This window comes from Lissotriton vulgaris, chromosome 11, assembly GCF_964263255.1.
Source record: "Lissotriton vulgaris chromosome 11, aLisVul1.2, whole genome shotgun sequence".
NCBI classification, from domain to species: Eukaryota; Metazoa; Chordata; class Amphibia; order Caudata; family Salamandridae; genus Lissotriton; species Lissotriton vulgaris.
The window spans coordinates 353,492,114-353,512,249 of record NC_141699.1 but is presented as its reverse complement, the minus strand read 5'-3'; the positions used below and the strand labels follow the sequence as shown (position 1 = coordinate 353,512,249).

The 20,136-nt window shown below is 43.4% G+C and overlaps 1 protein-coding gene across 1 annotated transcript in view; it reads right to left on the bottom strand.

Annotated features, from left to right (window-relative positions):
• Positions 1-20,136, bottom strand: part of PROM2 (prominin 2) — a 379,221-nt gene that overhangs the window by 30,968 nt on the left and 328,117 nt on the right. Inside the window, exons 18-19 of the mRNA XM_086943323.1 lie at positions 7,094-7,147; positions 1,450-1,530 (exon numbers count right to left, since the gene is read on the bottom strand). Coding sequence (XP_086799449.1) covers positions 1,450-1,530; positions 7,094-7,147 — 135 coding nt within the window. The remainder of the gene's footprint in view (positions 1-1,449; positions 1,531-7,093; positions 7,148-20,136) is intronic.

Here is a 20,136-nt window from a genome sequence, read left to right as displayed (position 1 = left end):
TGCGGCGGTAATAGAAAATCCTTACCTCCCTCCTTGCACTTACCTTCCAATAATTTGTCCCTCCATATTGTATTAAGGATTTTCTGTCCCATGATATTAGGGTTTCAATAGTCTCTACTAAAATCGAGGCATATTGCTTATCCTCATTTTATTGAGAAATTGAAAGTTGGCAGTGTGTGTTGTAGGCGCTGTGGAGTACAGGGTGCTGCTAGTGTAATGTGAAGGTTGTGGGTAAGGGTGAAGTTGGGACTTATTTGGACGTGTATAAGGTGTAGGTGGTGTGGGAGTGCAGGGTGAAGATGGTGTAGTGTGAAGATGGTGTTATATGGTATAAGTTGTAGGTGCTGTGGGATGTGGGTTGCTTGTGTGTGTAGCTGGTCATGTAGATTGTTGCTGGTGATCCAGTGTGTATGTGATGTAGTAAATGGTGACTTAGGATGCAGCTTATGGTTTAGGCAGTTTAATTTTATTTGTAGGTGGTGTATAATGTGTTTATGGTGTTTTGTTGGTTTATGGTGTATGCAACATAGTGTGTAGGTGGTGGGCAAGGGTACTGGTTGTGATATGGATATTTCAGAGTGCATGTTGAGTTTCTAGTCAATGTCACCTGTTCCCATGGCCTCCTCTTTTTATGTATGCCAATGACATCCAAATCAGCCTTGTCCTGTATAGGCAGGAGGGATAGGGAATGCCGTTTGAGCAGTGCCTCAAGGAGGTCATGGAATGGGTGGGCTCTCATTGGCTAAAATTCCACTGTGATAAGATGCACATGATGATATGGGAGGGGGTGCAGCACAGTCTTTAGACCTGGGAATATTTGACCCCCCTATTAGGTTTGATTGGTATTGGGTGCCGGTGGTGGCATATGGTGTAGGTGGTGACAGTTGTTGGAGATGTGTGGTGTAGGTGGTGTTGGGATGTAGGAAGGGAGAGTAGATCGCAGGTAGGGGAAGGTGTAGTGGTGGTGTTGCGATCAGATGGCGACATATGGTGAGGTGTAATGTTTAGGAGGTGCTTTAATGCGTTGGTGGTAATTTAGGCTGTAAGTGGCATTCTGTGTAGGGGGTGTAGAGGTGTGAGTGAGAGTACAGGGTGTAAGCAGTGATGGGATATGGGCAGTGTGTAAATGGTGGTGTTTGGTGCAGATAGTGACGTTGTGAGGTGTAATTTGTGCTATGGGCTGTAGGTGGTAATATATGACTTGGTAGTGACCTAGGCTCTAGGTGGTTTTTGGTGTAAGGGTTTAGGTGGGGTGTAGGGTCAGTATATAGAGATGTAAATAGAGATGGTGACCTGGGTGTATGCTATGGTGTAATGTGCGCATGGTGGTGTGTGGTGTACGTAGTGTTGATGTGCTCCATTAGGGTTGTATCAGCACATGATGTAACGTTCTTGCACTATATTTGGTTTCTGTCACAAGGACAGGCGGAGAGGGCAGGACGAACTCACATTTTGTAGCAGTTGCTGTAGATCTACAATCAGGAATGTTTCTATGCGCTGAATGTCTTCGATTGCCTTCGTTGTCAGAGACTGGAGACCAAAAACAGAACAAAAGTTAGCTCGAAGAATTGAGAAGAGTGATGCTGGAGAGGGACAGAGAAATTGACCTCGGGGCATGGGGGGCATGGGGGGCATGGGGGGGGGGGGGCGCGGAAGAGGTTAAAGTGAAAGTCAGGATGCTCAGGATAGAGGCAGGGAAAAGAACGGTGCAGGAAAGGAAGAGAAGGTGCAAGAAAGTGGAAGAGCGAGGGTAGAGTGAAGGTCAGGAAGTCTGGGAGGTCACAGAGATCAGACAAGGGCTCCTCCATGGATAGAGGGGACTCTGAGAAAGTGGGTAGAACAAAAGTTAGTGAATGCGGGCCAAAGTTGGGGAACAAAATTAGAAAAAGGGAGAGAGGACCTGGGGAATGAAGAAGAAGATGGGATGCAGAGTGAGGAGGATAGAGGATGAACCCACTGGAATCAATGTGAGCCCACCAAGAATATAATGTGGAGTTGACCAAGAAGCATGAGATGAGAAACCCATTAGATGCACTGTTAAACTGCCCGAGAGAATTACATCCAGCCTTGTCTGCCCAACCACCAAGAGATATTAGGTAGAGTCAGCAATGTGGAACCCAGGGTTCACTGTTAAACCGCCAAAGAGTATTATGTGTAGTCTACCAAAGAATGACAGATAAGAAACGCATTAAAACTACTGTTAAACGAGCAAAGTGCTTGGTACACAAGAGCAGGCCGCAACACAAGGTGGCCTCTGGCTTCCTAGAGGGTTAGAGGGAAGGAGAGGCAAAGTGACGCCAGTCAAACCCCAGTATATGGCGTATGGAGCCGGAGACTGCAAGCCAAACTACTGAAGGTGTTGTAGGGCACTACACAAAGTTTCAATATTATGGTGGTGGGTTACCAGGGAAAGCAGGACAGGAACATTCAAAGGTTATTTTTGCATGTTTTATCATTCTTTGGGATGCAGGCAGTGCAGTTGCATGGACTTGGGGCTGCCATGATTACATTTATTTTATCATACTTTTATTATAACCACCCATACGTGAATAAGCATTGGCAAATGCTATAGCTCTGCAGGCAGCTATCATAGGTCATCCCTATTGGCTTTGCCTCTGCCTGTTACTTTCCGGGGCAGCCAAGAGGATAGACTTGTACTTTGACAGTCCTGGATCTTAACCATCTCCTCACAGCCTGGTGGCACCTGTACGTCCAAGCAATGCCATTTCTTCAGTTTCTCTTTCTATGGGCATATGGGCATCTGTTGAAAGCATTGTACATGAGTAAAAAAAGTGGTTGTTGTTGCCTAGGGTCACACAGCACATCTGAGACAGGCCAGGGTCTAAAGTTCATTGTTATGAATTTCTGCCACTTTCTTGCTTTGTTGTGTCAGAATGTCTGTGACCAAACTCAATTGGAACAACTGCCTCCGTATCTGAGGGCCATCTGGCTTTTGATGCACCAATTAGTGGTACCGCTGTCTCTCCTGCAACTTTGAGCCCTGCTTTTCTAGGTGAATGAACGAAAGTGGTTTTATAGAGCACAAACTAATGCCCAAATGCATCAAGGCGCATAAGAAAGGATTAGTTACATACAAACCTACAGTGAGAATAAAAGCCATGACGGGATCATGGCAGAATCACTTAAGAGTGAATATACAGGTTTTCAAGGCCTTTCAAAAAGGGACAGGAATCTGAAGGCGGGTGACAGATAGCAAATAAAATTCCATAACTTAGCTGCAGCACCTGAAAAATCTCTGCCACCCAAGCTAGACTTTAGATATTTAGGAGCAACCACATGGTTAAGGTGTGCAGAGTGAAGATGTCGAGAGTGGATATAGCAATTAAACATTTTTCTCATTCCTCTCGGTCCAGTGTTATACAGTGTCTAAATGGACAATACATGAAGCTTTAAAAATAATTTGCTTATTCATAGACTGTCAGTGAAGCACTGAAATCCCCGCCGAGATAGATTGACATTTGGGATGTTGAAGATCAGTCTCACCACCTCATTCTGTACCAGATGCAGCTTGCCGGTGGCAAATTTATTGATCTCCAATTTTAATCCAGTACAATAATCCAGCCCAGATGAAATCAGGGCCAGAGTTACTTGTTTACGTGCAGAAATTGGAAGTAAGGGGAACACCTTTCTGAGAATCCTGATAATCCAAAAGCATGTCGATCCAGTTTGATTGACCAGAAGGTTAAATGACTGATTTGTATCCTAGAGGATGCAAACAAAATTGGCTGAATATTTTGGTATGGGTAGGGTGCCCAACATCTCCGGCCACCAGGAGTTGTCCTAAATGGAGGGTTGACTATCAACGATCAAGACCTCAGTCTAGTCTCCATTCAGTCTTACTTTGTTTTTACCAATACAAGTAGCTACAGACTGCATGAAGTTTTTAAAATTAGAGTTGATAGTTTGAGTATCTTTGGCAATTGATATAATAATTTGCATATCATTAGTGTACGGTATGGTCTGCAGCCCTAAATGACCCTGTAAGCGCTGCCAGTAGGGAAACATGTAGGTTGAAGAGTTTAGGGCCCAAGGAAAAACCTTTAGGGACCCCACACAGCAAAGTTGTGGACTTTTGAGCTGTGTTGATTAAAGATTACTGTCTATGATTTGTCCCTAAAAAAGGAGGTGAGCAATTTTAATGCTGAACTTGTAATTCCGAAATTCTGCAACCTACAGACCAGCAGGGATGGATAGATGGTGTTGAAGGCCACAGACAAATATAAAAGGATCAGTCCTGCAGCCTGCACTGCATCCACCATGATTTGAATGTTGTTGACTGCAGATATTAATGCAGTTTCCATGATTACTTCTGAACCCAAATTGTGAGGCATCCAGCAGTTCGTGTTGCTCACGATATACCATCAACTGTGAGCTGAGGTGCTTTGTAACATTTTTGACTGGGGTGGTAGCAGAGAAATGGGCTGGTAATTTTTTAAGTCAATAGGATCTAAATAGTATTTTTAGCAGAGGTTTTACAGCTGCCATTTTCCAAAGCCTTGGGAAGCACCCTGAGCAAATTGTAGTATTAATGGTAGTTGTAAGGGACAGAGCAATAGTCTTGGCTGCAAGCTGAAGAATCTTAGGAGGACAAGGTTCAAAGGGAGATCCTAGCTTCATGCTGAGATGGGAAAGCTCTGTTTTGTCAGATGCAAGATGAGTAAAGCAGGCAAATGCCACTGGGTGATTCTTAGTAGTGACCATGGGATCTAAGGAAATTTGCTCGGTCTGAGCATCCACAGGGTAGATGTTATGGGGTATTGTGTTCAGAGAGTCCAATTTCTTATAGGTATTTGGGATTTTGGATTGAGAGAAGTTTACCAATCAATTGCAAAAATCTTGATAGCCCTCTATGCTGGAGGGCTTACTAGGTGCAGAGAGCAGATTGACCCATTTGAAGAGCTCTCTCTAGGATTTGGCAGACACGAGGCTATTTGAGCAGAAGATAGATTTCTCTTCTTTAATGGCCATTTTGTAAGACCTAAGAATGGTTTTATATAAGTTTCTTTCCTGCAGATTATAGCTTTTGCACCAGGTGCGTTCCTCGCATCGGCAGGCCTGTCTTAATACCTGAGCTGTTCTGAAAGCAACAGGAAGGTATGCTTCCTCCTCTATGTGAGTGTGTTCTTTATAGGAGCAACCATTTCAGCTGCTGAGGTGAGCCAAGAAGAGAGCTCTGCTGCTGATAATTTAGCATCCTCGTGGCTTGTCCAATGGCTATTTGTAATGACCTGAGATAGGGTTTCTTCAGAGAACCCTTTCCAGTTCCTTTTAAGACACTTATGAGAGTGAGCATTAGGATCTTCCAGAATACATAGCCAGACAAGAGTAAAGGTCACCGCAAGGTGATCAGACCAAACTAGTGGATTGTTTCTGTGAACCTAAGGTGATTATCACTGGAGAAGATCCCATCTAATGTGTGGCTCGCTATGTGCGTGGGTGCATTGACCAACTGCGACAACCCACAGCACGCCATCATGTCCCTGGATTCTTTGGACGTATTATCTTCCAGATGGAAATTAAAATCACAAAGGAGAGTGACATTGTCATTTCTAGGGTAAGGTTCCATTATGTGTGCCTGTTCTAATGTAAATGAAGACCCAGATCCAGTGGGTCTACAAACTAGAACCCTGGAAAATGAATTGGTGGGCAATATTTTTATTTAAAATAAATATCTAGCTTAACATGGTATTGAACTCTGAAGAGGTTCAATGAGGCATTTGTATTTAGTTTTATAGATGATAGCTAAACTACTCCCTGTTCTGCTTAGTCTGTCATGCCTGAGAATCATGAAGCCAGGAGGTATAGCGTCCACCAATTCGAGTCCAGATGACCCCTTGGCCCAAGTTTCAGTTACGAATACCCAATCGGGGTCATGAGTGGAAATGAACTCAGCAAATTCATCTTTACTTTAAATTAAATGTCTTGCATTTATCAAGTAGCCCTTATATTCAGTTTCACTAGGGATAGTCTCGATTCTGGGCCAAGGGCTCACTGTATAATTAAAATGAGCAGCAGGTGCGTTAGCGATGAGTCTTTGAGGAGTAACCCTATAACCACATGATGAACAGCTACTAGTCTTGTCCTCATAAAGGTTAATAAACCCAATAGGGGAGACACAAGCCAGAAACCTAAAGCTGTTTGCCAAATAAGAAGCTGCTCTCTTGTGTAGGTAAGAATGGTGTCTTCTTCTTAGACAGAACGGCCAGTGGGTGCGTGTCCGCGCTCTCATGAATTTAAATGGGCACTCTACTTAATGGGGAGCGCAAGACTTGTCTGCAGACTTGCAGCACTAGTCACCCGAAGTAATGTAGAAACACACTTCCATTCACTACAACTGGCTTTGGAAAGAAAGGTGGAACAGGGAATGAGGGCACTTATGGGCAAGTACAGGTAAACGGCTCTGCAAGGCAAATGAAATCAACAGCAAGGTAATAAAAGTATTGACAATTTAAAAGGTAGGAGCTCGGAACCCACTGACTAACCTCTGTGTGAGTGGGAAGGATTTCACCTCACATCCTGTAGCCAAAACACATTGTCTGAATATGTTTGATTGCTGGTGTCCAGGACACAGAGGTTATCCACGGGGTTGTATTACAGAATATCGACTCCCCAGAGTAATGTGGCACCCTATTATCAAGGACAAAATATCGAGGGGCAAAAAAACGAAAGGAAAGTTCAAATAGAGAATTATAGATTTACTATTCCTAACTCAACATCTAAGTACCTTGAAGGTATTTGTATCATGTAGGTACCTAGATGTGGAGTTAGGTTTAGAAAATCTAGACTTATACCTGTTGAAATTTGATTTTCAATATTCTGTCCTCCATATTGTGTCCCATTGATATTCTGGTGCTGATATTCAGGGTGAACCCACTCATGCTAGGGTCGTTCGGGATATTAAAGGTCTCAGACTGACAGGAACACACCCCATATCATCATACATCACATCTTTTGTTTTGGGGTCTTCTGCCTACTAATCTTCATGTTAAAAAATTAAGGAAACTGTAAACAGAATAACAGACAAATCAATAATTCTTAGCTGAAACTTTTGACCACTTGATTATATTAGTACCTCCACCGTGGGCGAAAAGACTGACAGGAACTTGACGCGTTCATTCATCTTTGCCTGAAACAGAAAACAAATGGTCGTTATTCATAAAACCAAGGGATATATGCCACATGGGAGATGTTGCTGCTACCCAAAGCGATAACATCCAAATATGTATTTATTTATTTTATTTTATTTATTTTTTAAACTTATATGGCGCAAACAGCTACCCAAAAAGGGTTTCCCGGCGCCTAAGAGCACAGCATCATGGTTGGAATAATATAGCAGAGGTTGTTCAAGGTTACTGATCGAACAACCAGGTCTTTATCTCTTTACGGAACCTGGAGAAACTTCCCTCCTTTCGTATGCGAAGTGGTAGTGAGTTCCAGATAGTGGTACCCTGATGGGCAAAGGATCTTCCTCCCATCCTGGAAAGCTTGAATCTAGGTACACAGAACTTTTCAGCTGATTGAGACCGTAGGTTTCTTGTTGGGATATAGGGATGAGCTAGTGTCTGAAGGTATTTAGGAGCGGTACCTGCTTTGATTTTAAACATGTAGTTTAAGGCCTTAAATCTAATACGATTTTCCACCCTCAACCAGTGCAGTTCACGCAAGTAGGGGGACACGCTGGTGTTTTTAGGTATTTGGCAAAGGAGTCGGGCAGCCGTATTTTGTACCAGCTGCAATCTTTTTATGACTGCCTTGTTTGCCCCCAGATGCAAGATGTTCCCGTAGTCAAGCCGGGATGTAATTAAGGCATTGACTACTGTTTTTTGCATGGGGATAGGCAGCATCCACAGGATCTTCTTGAGCCATTTTATGATGGTAAAGCAGAGACCCACTACTTTGCTCGCCTGTTACTTCATGGACAGTGTATTGTCCAGAATTACTCCCAAATTTCTTGCATGAGGCACTGATGTTCGAAGATCACCCATCTGGGCAGGCCAGTGTGATGTACTCCAGAGCTCTGGCTGTTTGCCCAGAAGGAGGATCTCCGTCTTGTCTCCATTTAATTTCAACTGGTTAGTTGTCATCCAGTTGAAGATGTTTAGGAGACCATCTTTAAAAGAGGACGAAGATGATGATTGGGATTCAGACAATGAAAAGACAATTTGTGAGTCGTCTGCATACGTCATAAAGGTGAGTCCCGCTTTTTCCACTAGATCTGCTAAGGGTCTAAGATATAGATTGAAAAAGAGCGGGCTGAGGATGGAGCCCTGTTGTACTCCATGAGGGGAGTTGAAATGTCCAGAGCATGCAGCGTCAGATGCTATTTGGTATGTACATTGGCTCAGGAAGGATCTAATCCATTGCAGAGCAGTTACACAGATTCCATTTTTTTCAACCGTGGTGAGTAGCCTTTTATGCAACACAGTGTCAAAGGCTGCGCTTAGGTCGAGTAAAATAAGCGCAACCGCATGACCGTCGTCGAGGAGTTTCCTGATGGTTTCAGAGACTCCCAATAGGGCAGTCTCTGTGAAGAAACCCGCTCGGAATCCTGACTGGGTAGGATGGAGAAGGGCGTTTTCATCTGAAAAAAGAATAAGGGCTGACTGTACATGTCTTTCCAGACATTTGGAAAAAGCTGGGAGGAGTGAGATGGGCCTCTAGTTGGCTAGTTGTTCCGGATCTGCTGTGGGTTTTTTCAACAGTGGGGTCACTATGGCATGTTTCCATAGGGTAGGAACTGTGGCCAACTCCAGGGATGAATTTAAAGTGTCAGCAATAATTTCAAGGGCGGGCGTATCCAATAGTTTTATTATATTGATAGGAATGGGATCCTGTGGTGAGCCAGATCTAATCGACTTCCTGAGGGAGATAAGAGTATCGATTGTAATGGGCAGCCATTTTTGTAGGGTTTGATTTATGGTCACAGTGTACTCCCATTTTTCCTTCGAAGTAGTGTCACGATTGTTCTTATCTATCGCAATGATTAATTTATCAATTTTATCAGAGAAAAATTGGGCTAGGTCCTGACATTGCTTCTCATTTAAAGGGCGTGATGGAGCTGTAGTCTGCGCACCTATGTATCTACACACACACACACACGCACGCACGCACGCATGCACAGCACGTACACACACACACACACACAGCATGTCACTGAGGTGTTTGTGTTGGCTGCAACTCCAATCTACACAGATGCTGTAAGCCAAACATTGAATATTACAATGTTGTCAAGTTAAGTACATACAAGTAAGTGCATGTTTACTACAGGTAACTTCAAATATACGGATCTTGGCGGTATATATTGTCAAGGTACATGTATGCAGATTTCAGTCTTGTAAACCTATACTTTACTATATATATATATTAGGCGTGATGATATCATGGTAGACGGTATTTTGACTAAGATGTTCTTGTAGGACGTCATTAACAGCAATGAAATTGTGACATACAACCCACCAGAATACTGCCCAATCGCCAAGAAGCAAAAGAGATGGTGAATGCAGCTATATAATAAACAGTACAACAAAACTTACAGCAAAAAGGAGGCGTCCATGGTGCTCAGAAATGCTCCCACCGTTCTATCCGACAGCTACTTTAGAAGTTTAGAAAAACTATTTTCGGATTTAGAATTCAGGCTTGAGGCAATTATAGGCAGTGTTGAATGTGAAAAACTGACAGTTCACACTTTTCAGATGCACATCTTTCATATGTGGAGACAGGTGGCGCTCAGCAAGCAGCAGGCCCCGCTTCAGAAGCCGCAGAATGAAGCAGTCATGAAAGGGGATTGTGTCACATAAACAATTCCTGCTTGAGGGGTGTATTTGAACTGGCAGGAAGGTAGCCCGAGATGTGAGGAATTTGGGAATGGCTGTGCCATAATTTGGGCACACTGATGCAGAATGACACCAGGAGTTCAAGACCAATGTGGACATGAACTAACCAGAATCATGAGGTCAGTTAGACATTAATAGGAGATGACTTGGCAGAAAGATGAGCAAGTCTGAGCTGATTATAAAGTGAGTGGGCAGAATGGTGAGCAAGTTAGAGCCTATTATGGATAATGAGTGGGCAGAATGATGAGTAAGTTGGAGCTGATTATGGATAGTGAGTGGGAAGAATAACGATCATGTTGGAGCTGATTATGGATAGTGAGTGCGCAGATTGATGAGCACATTGGAGCTGATTATGGTTAGTGAGTGGGCAGAATGATGAGCACATTGGATCTGATTATGGATAGTGAGTGTGCAGATTGATGAGCACATTGGAGCTGATTACGGTTAGTGAGTGGGCAGAATGATGAGCACGTTGGAGCTGATTGTGCACACTGATTAGGCAGAATGGTAAGCAAGTTAGAGCTGATTATGGATAGTGAGTGGGCAGAATGATGAGCACATTGAATCCGATTATGGATAGTGAGTGCGCAGAATGATGAGCACATTGGATCTGATTATGGATAGTTAGTGTGCAGAATGATGAGCACATTGGAGCGGATTATCGTTAGTGAGTGGGCAGAATGATGGGCATGTTGGAGCTGAATATGGGTAGTGAGTGGGAAGAATGACGAGCGCATTGGATCTGATTATGGAGAGTGAGTGGGCAGAATGACGAGCACGTTGGAGATGCTATGGATAGTGAGTGGGCACAATGAAATGCACATTGGATCTGATTATGGATATTGAGTAGGCAGAGTGACGGGCTTGTTGAAGCTGATTATGGATAGTGAGTGGGCAGAATAACAAGCACGTTGGAGCTGATTATGAATAGTGAGTGGGCAGAATGATGAGCACGTTGGAGCTGTTTATGGATAGTGAGTGGGCAGAATGACCAGCACATTGAGCTGATTATGGATAGTGAGTGGGCAGAATAACGAGCCTGTTGGAGTTGATTATGGATAGTGAGTGGGCAGAATGATGAGCATGTTGGAGCTGTTTATGGATGGTGAGTGTGAAGACTGATAAGCACGTTGGAGATGATTATGGATAGTGAGTGGGCAGAATGAAGTGCAGGATAGGAGCTGATTATGGATAGTGAGTGAGCAAAATAAATGATGAGCATGATGGAGCTGAATATGGATAGTGAGTGGGCAGAATGAAGAACCCGTTGGAGCTGATTATGGATAGTGAGTAGGCAGAATGATAAGCATGTTGGAGCTGATTATGGATAGTGAGTGGGCAGAATGATGAGCATGTGAAAGCTGATTGTGCACACTGATTAGGCAGAATGGATATGCAAGTTATAGCTGATTATGGATAGTGAGTGGGCAGAATGATGAGCACATTGGAGCTGATTATGGCTAGTGAGTAGGCATAATGATGAGCACGTTGGAGCTGATTATGGATAGTGAGTGGGCAGAATGATGAGCAGGTTGGAGCTCATTATGGATAGTGAGTGGGAAGAATGATGAGCAGGTTGGAGCTGATTATGGATAGTGAGTGGGCAGAATGACAAGCACGTTGGAGCTGATTATGGATAGTGAGTGGGCAGAATGAAGAGCACATTGGATCTGATTATGGATATTGAGTGGGCAGAATGACGAGCGCGTTGAAGCTGATTATGGATAGTGAGTGGGTAGACTGATGAACACGTTTGGTGCTGTTTACGGATAGTGAGTGGGCAGAATGACAAGCACATTGGAGCTGAATATGGATAGTGAGTGTGCAGAATGATGAGCACATTGAAGCTGATTATGGCTAGTGAGTGGGCATAATGATGAGCATATTGGAGCTGATTATGGATAGTGAGTGGGCAGAATGATGAGCAGGTTGGAGCTGATTATGGATAGTGAGTGGGAAGAATGACGAGCGCGTTGGAGCTGATTATGGATAGTGAGTGGGCAGAATGAAGAGCACATTGGATCTGATTATGGATATTGAGTGGGCAGAATGACGAGCACGTTGAAGCTGATTATGGATAGTGAGTGGGCAGAATAACAAGCACGTTGGAGCTGATTATGGATAGTGAGTGGGCAGAATAACAAGCGCGTTGGAGCTGAATATGGATAGTGAGTGGGTAGACTGATGAACACGTTTGGTGCTGTTTATGGATAGTGAGTGGGCAGAATGACAAGCACATTGGAGCTGATTATGGATAGAGAGTGAGCAGAATAACGAGGTCTTTACAAGCCATCGTGCCATTGACGTTGACAGCACCCCGTTGCTGTTTCCAGCCCTCCACATCAAAAATTGAGCAGGCTTGCCATAGAGACCAGCAATCCTGATCCCCGGGAGCTCATAACCTTCTGGATAATACGGGAGATTAAATCCCCTTAACCGCAAGGTTTTCTACCTGCCTGCCGCATTTGGGTTGTTTCTTAAAAGCGGCAACCATCTGGCGGCTACGGCGCCTTGTTCCTTGGCTGCAACAAGTGCCCAAAATTGTTTCGGGCTATTATTACTTTTACCAGGCAAATGTATTTTATTTGGTCCTGATGATGATCCCGAGAATTAATGAGCGATGGGATCGAAACGTCGACACTTGTAAATAGCACCACAGTTTTCCATTATGCCTAACCTGTGTGGTTTCTATTTCTGGTTAAACTTGCTGCATAATATAATACATGCGAGTGACTACAGCTCAAAGTTTTTGCATGTATTTATGTTTATATGTTTTGTTTGATTAATCTGTAATGTTCTACACACTCCTTTTCCTATATAGGGTACAGGCTTGTGCCCTATTATAGAAACCGTTGTTTCTGAATTATCTGAATATATTCTTAAGTATTGTTGAATAAAACTCCTCGTCCGGCTGGACTGTGGATTCATATAGTGGCCTATTGTGGCTTATATTGTATTTTCGTTTTTCATTCTTCAGTCTGCTAAGGATCATTGTTCCTCTTCATAGAATTGTTACCCGTGGTCCCTAGCCAATTATCGGGTCCGCTTGTCCTTTCTAAATAAATATGGATAGTAAGTGAGCAGAATAAATGATGAGCACGATGGAGCTGATCATGGATAGTGAGTGGGCAGAATGAAGAGCCCGTTGGAGCTGGTTATGGATAGTGAGTGGGCAGAATGAAGAGCACACTGGATCTGATTATGGATATTGAGTGGGCAGAATGACAAGCAAATTGAAGCTGATTATGGATAGAGAGTGGGCAGAATAACAAGCACGTTGGAGCTGATTATGGATAGTGAGTGGGCAGACTTATGAGCACATTGGAGCTGTTTATGGATAGTGAGTGGGCAGAATGACAAGCACATTGGAGCTGATTATGGATAGTGAGTGGGCAGAATAACGAGCCTGTTGGAGATGATTATGGATAGTGAGTGGGCAGAATAACGAGCCTTTTGGAGTTGATTATGGATAGTGAGTGGGCAGAATGATGAGCAGGTTGAGCTGTTTATGGATAGTGAGTGGGCAGAATGATGAGCATGTTGGAGCTGTTTATGGATGGCGAGTGTGAAGACTGATAAGCACGTTGGAGATTATTATGGATAGTGGGTGGGCAGAATGAAGTGCAGGATTGGAGCTGAGTATGGATAGTGAGTGAGCAAAATAAAAGATGAGCACAATGGAGCTGATTATGGATTGTGAGTCGGCAGAATGAAGAACCCGTTGGAGCTGATTATGGATAGTGAGTGGGCAGAATGATAAGCATGTTGGAGCTGATTATGGATAGTGAGTGGGCAGAATGATGAGCATGTGCAAGCTGATTGTGCACACTGATTATGCAGAATGGATATGCAAATTAGAGCTGATTATGGATAGTGAGTGGGCAGAATGATGAGCACATTGGAGCTGAACATGGATAGTGAGTGTGCAGAATGATGAGCACATTGAGGCTGATTATGGCTAGTGAGTGGGCATAATGATGAGCATGTTGGAGCTGATTATGGATAGTGAGTGGGCAGAATGATGAGCAGGTTGGAGCTGATTATGGATAGTGAGTGGGAAGAATGACAAGCACGTTGGAGCTGATTATGGATAGTGAGTGGGCAGAATGAAGAGCACATTGGATCTGATTATGGATATTGAGTGGGCAGAATGACAAGCACATTGGAGCTGAATATGGATAGTGAGTGTGCAGAATGATGAGCACATTGAAGCTGATTATGGCTAGTGAGTGGGCATAATGATGAGCATGTTGGAGCTGATTAGTTATAGTGAGTGGGAAGAATGACGAGCTCGTTGGAGCTTCTTATGGGTAGTGTGTGCGCAGAATTATGAGCACAATGAAGCTGATTATGGATAGTGAGTGGGCAGAATGAAGAGCCCGTTGGAGCTGATTATGGATAGTGAGTGGGCAGAATGAAGAGCACATTGGATCTGATTATGGATATTGAGTGGGCAGAATGACGAGCACGTTGAAGCTGATTATGGATAGTGAGTGGGCAGAATAACAAGCACATTGGAGCTGATTATGGATAGTGAGTGGGCAGAATAACAAGTGCGTGGAGCTGATTATGGATAGTGAGTGGGTAGACTGATGAACACGTTTGGTGCTGTTTATGGATAGTGAGTGGGCAGAATGACAAGCACATTTGAGCTGATTATGGATAGAGAGTGAGCAGAATAACGAGGTCTTTACAAGCCATCGTGCCATTGACGTTGACAACACCCCGTTGCTGTTTCCAGCCCTCCACATCAAAAATTGAGCAGGCTCTCCATAGAGACCAGCAATCCTGATCCCCGGGAGCTCATAACTATCTGGATAATACGGGAGATTAAATCCCCTTAACCGCAAGGTTTTCTACCTGCCTGCCGCATTTGGGTTGTTTCTTAAAAGCGGCAACCATCTGCCGGCTACAGCGCCTTGTTCCTTGGCTGCAACAAGCGCCCAAAATTGTTTCGGGCTATTATTACTTTTACCAGGCAAATGTAATTTATTTGGTCCTGATGATGATCCCGAGAATTAATGAGCGATGGGATCGAAACGTCGACACTTGTAAATAGCACCACAGTTTTCCATTGTGCCTAACCTGTGTGGTTTCTATTTCTGGTTAAACTTGCTGCATAATATAATACATGCGAGTGACTACAGCTCAAAGTTTTTGCATGTATTTATGTTTATATGTTTTGTTTGATTAATCTGTAATGTTCTACACACTCCTTTTCCTATATAGGGTACAGGCGTGTGCCCTATTATAGAAACCGTTGTTTCTGAATTATCTGACTATATTCTTAAGTATTGTTGAATAAAACTCCTCGTCCGGCTGGACTGTGGATTCATATAGTAGCCTATTGTGGCCTATATTGTATTTTCGTTTTTCATTCTTCAGTCTGCTAAGGACCATTGTTCCTCTTCATAGAATTGTTACCCGTGGTCCCTAGCCAATTATCGGGTCCCCTTGTCCTTTCTAAATAAATATGGATAGTAAGTGAGCAGAATAAATGATGAGCACGATGGAGCTGATTATGGATAGTGGGTGGGCAGAATGAAGAGCCCGTTGGAGCTGGTTATGGATGGTGAGTGTGGAGACTGATGAGCACGTTGGAGATGATTATGGATAGTGAGTGGGCAGAATGATGAGCACAGTGGAGCTGAATATGGATAGTGAGTGGGCAGAATGAAGAGCCAGTTGGAGCTGGTTATGGATAGTGAGTGGGCAGAATGAAGAGCACATTGGATCTGATTATGGATTTTGAGTGGGCAGAATGACGAGCAAATTGAAGCTGATTATAGATAGTGAGTAGGCAGAATAACAAGCACGTTGGAGCTAATTATGGATAGTGAGTGGGCAGACTGATGAGCACGTTGGAGCTGTTTATGGATAGTGAGTGGGCAGAATGACGAGCACATTGGAGCTGATTATGGATAGTGAGTGGGCAGAATAACGAGCCTGTTGGAGATGATTATGGATAGTGAGTGTGGAGAATTATGAGAAGGTTGAGCTGTTTAAGGGTAGTAAGTGGGCAGAATGATGCACATGTTGGAGCTGATTATGGATAGGATAGCGAGTGGGCAGAATATTACGCAGGTTGGAGCAAATTATCAACAGAGATGAATGGTGAAGAGTTTAGTATGTTCATTTATTGGAAAGAATAATGAGCTGGGACTGAGCTGAGTTTGGCCTTGGTGTGGCAGAATCATGGGCCAGGCTGGAGCTAAATATGGCATTTATTGGGGAGCAATATAATTTATTTTTGAAAGTGAAATTGGATATTGACAACTGACAATGGTGAGCAGGGTTGAGTACTGTGCGTAGTTTGTAAAACTATAAGTGCCAGGGCCAAGGTATTTCATTGCATCTGACACAACCCATATTTGTGTCACTACTGCTGAACCACAATGCTAGCATTACATACCAGCCATCACACTTAAACAAGTGTGACATTTTGACTATTGGAGGTCACCAGGTTATTATTTTGTTATACATTGAATTGCTAAATACGTGTGCCAAGCTTAAGGGATTAGCTGAGAGTACCACCATGTGGTGCACGCTCATAAACAAGAGCTGATGTTTAAAAATAAGTGCCGGTGCTGCCCACCAGCAAACATCAGCACCAATTAAGCACTGGTTGGATATAGGTCTGGACCTTAATTGTAATTATTGTGGCACTTGATTGAGCTGATGTGGGTTGAACAGGGGTGGAGATGATTGTGGTTAAGATTGGACAGAATCACACCTTGAGCTTTGGCCGGAGGAAAACTGTGTTCTCATGGTGGATAGGGTCAGAGAAAGTGGAGAAAGTGGAATCGGTTACAGAATACAGATACTTGGGGCTATGGTTCGTGAAAAGGTTGAAATGGAACACTCACCTAGAGGTGTCAAAACTAAGAACCTTCAGCAGCCTGAAATTGTTTAATAAAGCCTATGGCGCAATGTCCGATAGACCAGTGCTAAAAGCATATTAGGCTATCATACCCCCACAATTTTTGTATGGCGCAGAACTGGTATATTTAAGTGGCAAGGAAAACTGGAATGTCGAGGAAGGTAAAAACTTAAAAAAGTTATTTACACTTCCCTTGTCAGCAATGGTCCAGGGTGTAAGACTGGAACTAGGATTGACCTCATGGGGTATTCTATCCGGTATGGCGCCTACTTCGCTTCTGGCAACGCCTAGGAGTAGGCGTAAACACCAAAATATCTCGATGGTGTGAAAACGAAATACAGAATAGCGAACTAAAATGGGCAAGAGAGATTAGGGTGATTATGACAAAGCTATGCAATAAGATGGAGGTTAATGTGTGCCCCACTATCTCTGTGGTTAACACTGATAAGAAGACACTTAGGTTATTGGGGAAGGAAATATCTCAAGCACAGGACCAAAATTATCTTGCAAATAAAACCTCAGTTCGTTTTATGACTGCTGCATGGAAAAATGATCAATGCTTCCCCTACATTGATAGGCTACCGGATTGCCGATTACAAAATGAGGTTTTGAGGGTAAGAATTGGGGTAAACCCTTGTTATATAAACAAATTGGTAAAGGGTGCAATGATTGATAACATAGGAAGAAGATGCACCTGTTCCTTGGGCACCCAATATGATCTGCTACATATTTTATTTGATTGCATGAAGTTCCTGGATTCACGTATTATGTTCTTAAAACCAATATTTAAGATATATGAGAATAAAACAAGGGCCCAGGCTGTGACCCTGCTGACTGAAATGATCCATCTAGATATTGCCGTGGCTATGGGGAAATGTATGCAAAGAGTGAAGGCCTTTTGTTATACCTTTTATTGACTTTTAACAAATAGTTCACCCGCAATTTAGGTAACAGTGCGTTTTTAGATTGAACATGTTTTAGGATGTATTTATGTGTGTTAATGAAATGTTCTTTTAGATATATGTTTTACTAAGACATGTATCGTTTGTGGACCAACGGTCAGAATAAACGTGAAATAAACTTGAACTTGACAGAATGATTACAAGATTTGGACTGATTATGAGTAGCATGAATACTCCTGCAAATTATAGTCTTTCAAGAGACTTAACCCTTTCGATGCTCATGACCAGCTCAGCTCGTCATGATGCACAGTTGAGCTGTGCTGATGACGAGCTGAGCTCGTCATGAAACTATGAAGATCTGAAGCCTTCAGCACAGGGGGGGGGGAAACGCCTAGCAGCCAAGGTGGGCACTGAATCGAAAGAATGAGCAACAAGGTGTTTGCTTATTACAAGTTTTGAAAAGAAAAAACAATAAAGGGGCTTGAGGCTAAATATTGGTGTTATTGTGGTAGCATGAGAGCAGGGCTTGAACTGATTGAGGGCATTAGTTGGGCAGGAAGATACACAGGGCTGAAAAGAGGGCAGAATTGGAGATACTAAATGATCTGGATGAATAAGGACAAGGATGGAGGACATTGTAGATGCTGATGGAATAGAAGTATGACAAGTGTTGTAACTCACTCTGGGCATTAGTTGGGTGTAAGAACGGGCAGAGCTGGGCGTGATAATTGAAATTAAATAAACAGAACAACAAGCAGGTTTAGAACTGATTATAGTCATAGATATCATTGGACTGGCCTGCGGGCTGTGTGTTTTTGGTCCTATCACAGCCCAAAGGACTAAAAAAACACAGCCCCACATGCAGGCCCTTTCAAGCTGGCCCATCTGGAAGTGGCAGACTGACAGGCTGCCTGAAATGCCAGTCCAACACTGGGTACATAATGGGTAGAATGATGATCGGGCTAGAGCTGGTTATGGGGATGACCAGGTCAGAGCTATCAGAGTTAGATCTGCTGATGACATGGAAAGGCAGAAAAACGAGCAGGGTTAAAGTTAATCATCGGCATGAATAGGGCAGAATGATGATGAGCAGGTTAGAGCTGACCATGGCATGGATAGGGCAGAGGCTATAGTTGATTATGGGCATGGAAAGGGCAGACTTATGTACAGGATAAAGCTAGTTAATGGAATGGATCATAGCCTGGATCAGGTTGATCGATGAGCAGGTTTAGCGCTGATAATGCCATTAATTAGAAAGATGATGGGCAGGTTTACAGGTGGTTATATAGGCCTAGATGGTTTAGAATGATGAGTGGGTTACAGCTGGTTGTAGGAATGCATAGGATAGAATGACATGCACGGTTAGAGTGGGTCGTAGTCATGCATAGGGTAGAATGATTCACAGTGCTACAGCTGGTTATATGTATGGATAGGGAAGAATGACAAACAGTGATAGAGCTGGTGATGACTATGGATAAGGTAATGGTAAGCAGAATTAGAGCGGGTTCTAGACATGGCTGGGGTAGAATGACTAGAAGGGTTAGAGTTGGTTATAGATATTGACCGAGAAGCATAATGAACAGGTTTGGAGCTGGTCATAGGCATGGATACATTAGAAGCCTCAGCATGGTAGAACCTCTTTACAGGCATGGATAGGTTGCAATGATGAGCAGGTTAAAAGCTGGTTACAGGCATGGTTAAGGTAGAGCTGATTATAGATAGGGATACGGTAGAATGATGATCTGGGCTGCAGCTGGTTATAGGCATGGATAGGGAAGTATAATGACCAAGGATAGAGTTGGTATAGTAATGGACAGAGTAGAATAATAAGCTAGATTAGAGATGGTTATAGATATGGAAAGGTAGAATGATAAGCGTGGTTAGAGTTGATTATAGATATGGATAGGGTCGAATGATGAGCACTGCTACAGCTGATTATAGGTATAGCGGCTTGCTACATCACCAGATTCAAGCTACCCTGGATGATGAGGGGTGATACCCTGAAACCGGTCCCACAATGCTTGTTTCTGGTCCAGGGAGGACCTGGCCAGGCAGTTCGGGCTGGACTCTTCCAATGGGGAGCAGCGTCGAGACTGATTTGCATATGGCTGGGTCTAAACTGGAATGGCGTGCAATAAAACAATGGATTTAACCCAGGTCTGTGACTGGGGGTGAATGTTTGATTTGTTCAGCATTCCATCCATTATCTTTTTATTTTAGGGTAGTATAATGACCAGAGCTATATCTGGTATAGTTATGGACAGAGTAGAATCATGAGCTGGATTAGAGATGGTTACAGGATTGGATAAGGTAGAATGATGAGTGTGGTTAGAGCGGAATATAAATATGGATATGGTTGCATGGTGAGCAGTGCCACAGCTGATTATATACATAGAGAGGGTAGTATAATGAGCAGAGTTAGAGTTGCTCCAGGGCATTGATAGGTATTTACATTCCGCTTGATATGGGTGTGGCCAAGCCACCGACCAAGATGGCCGCG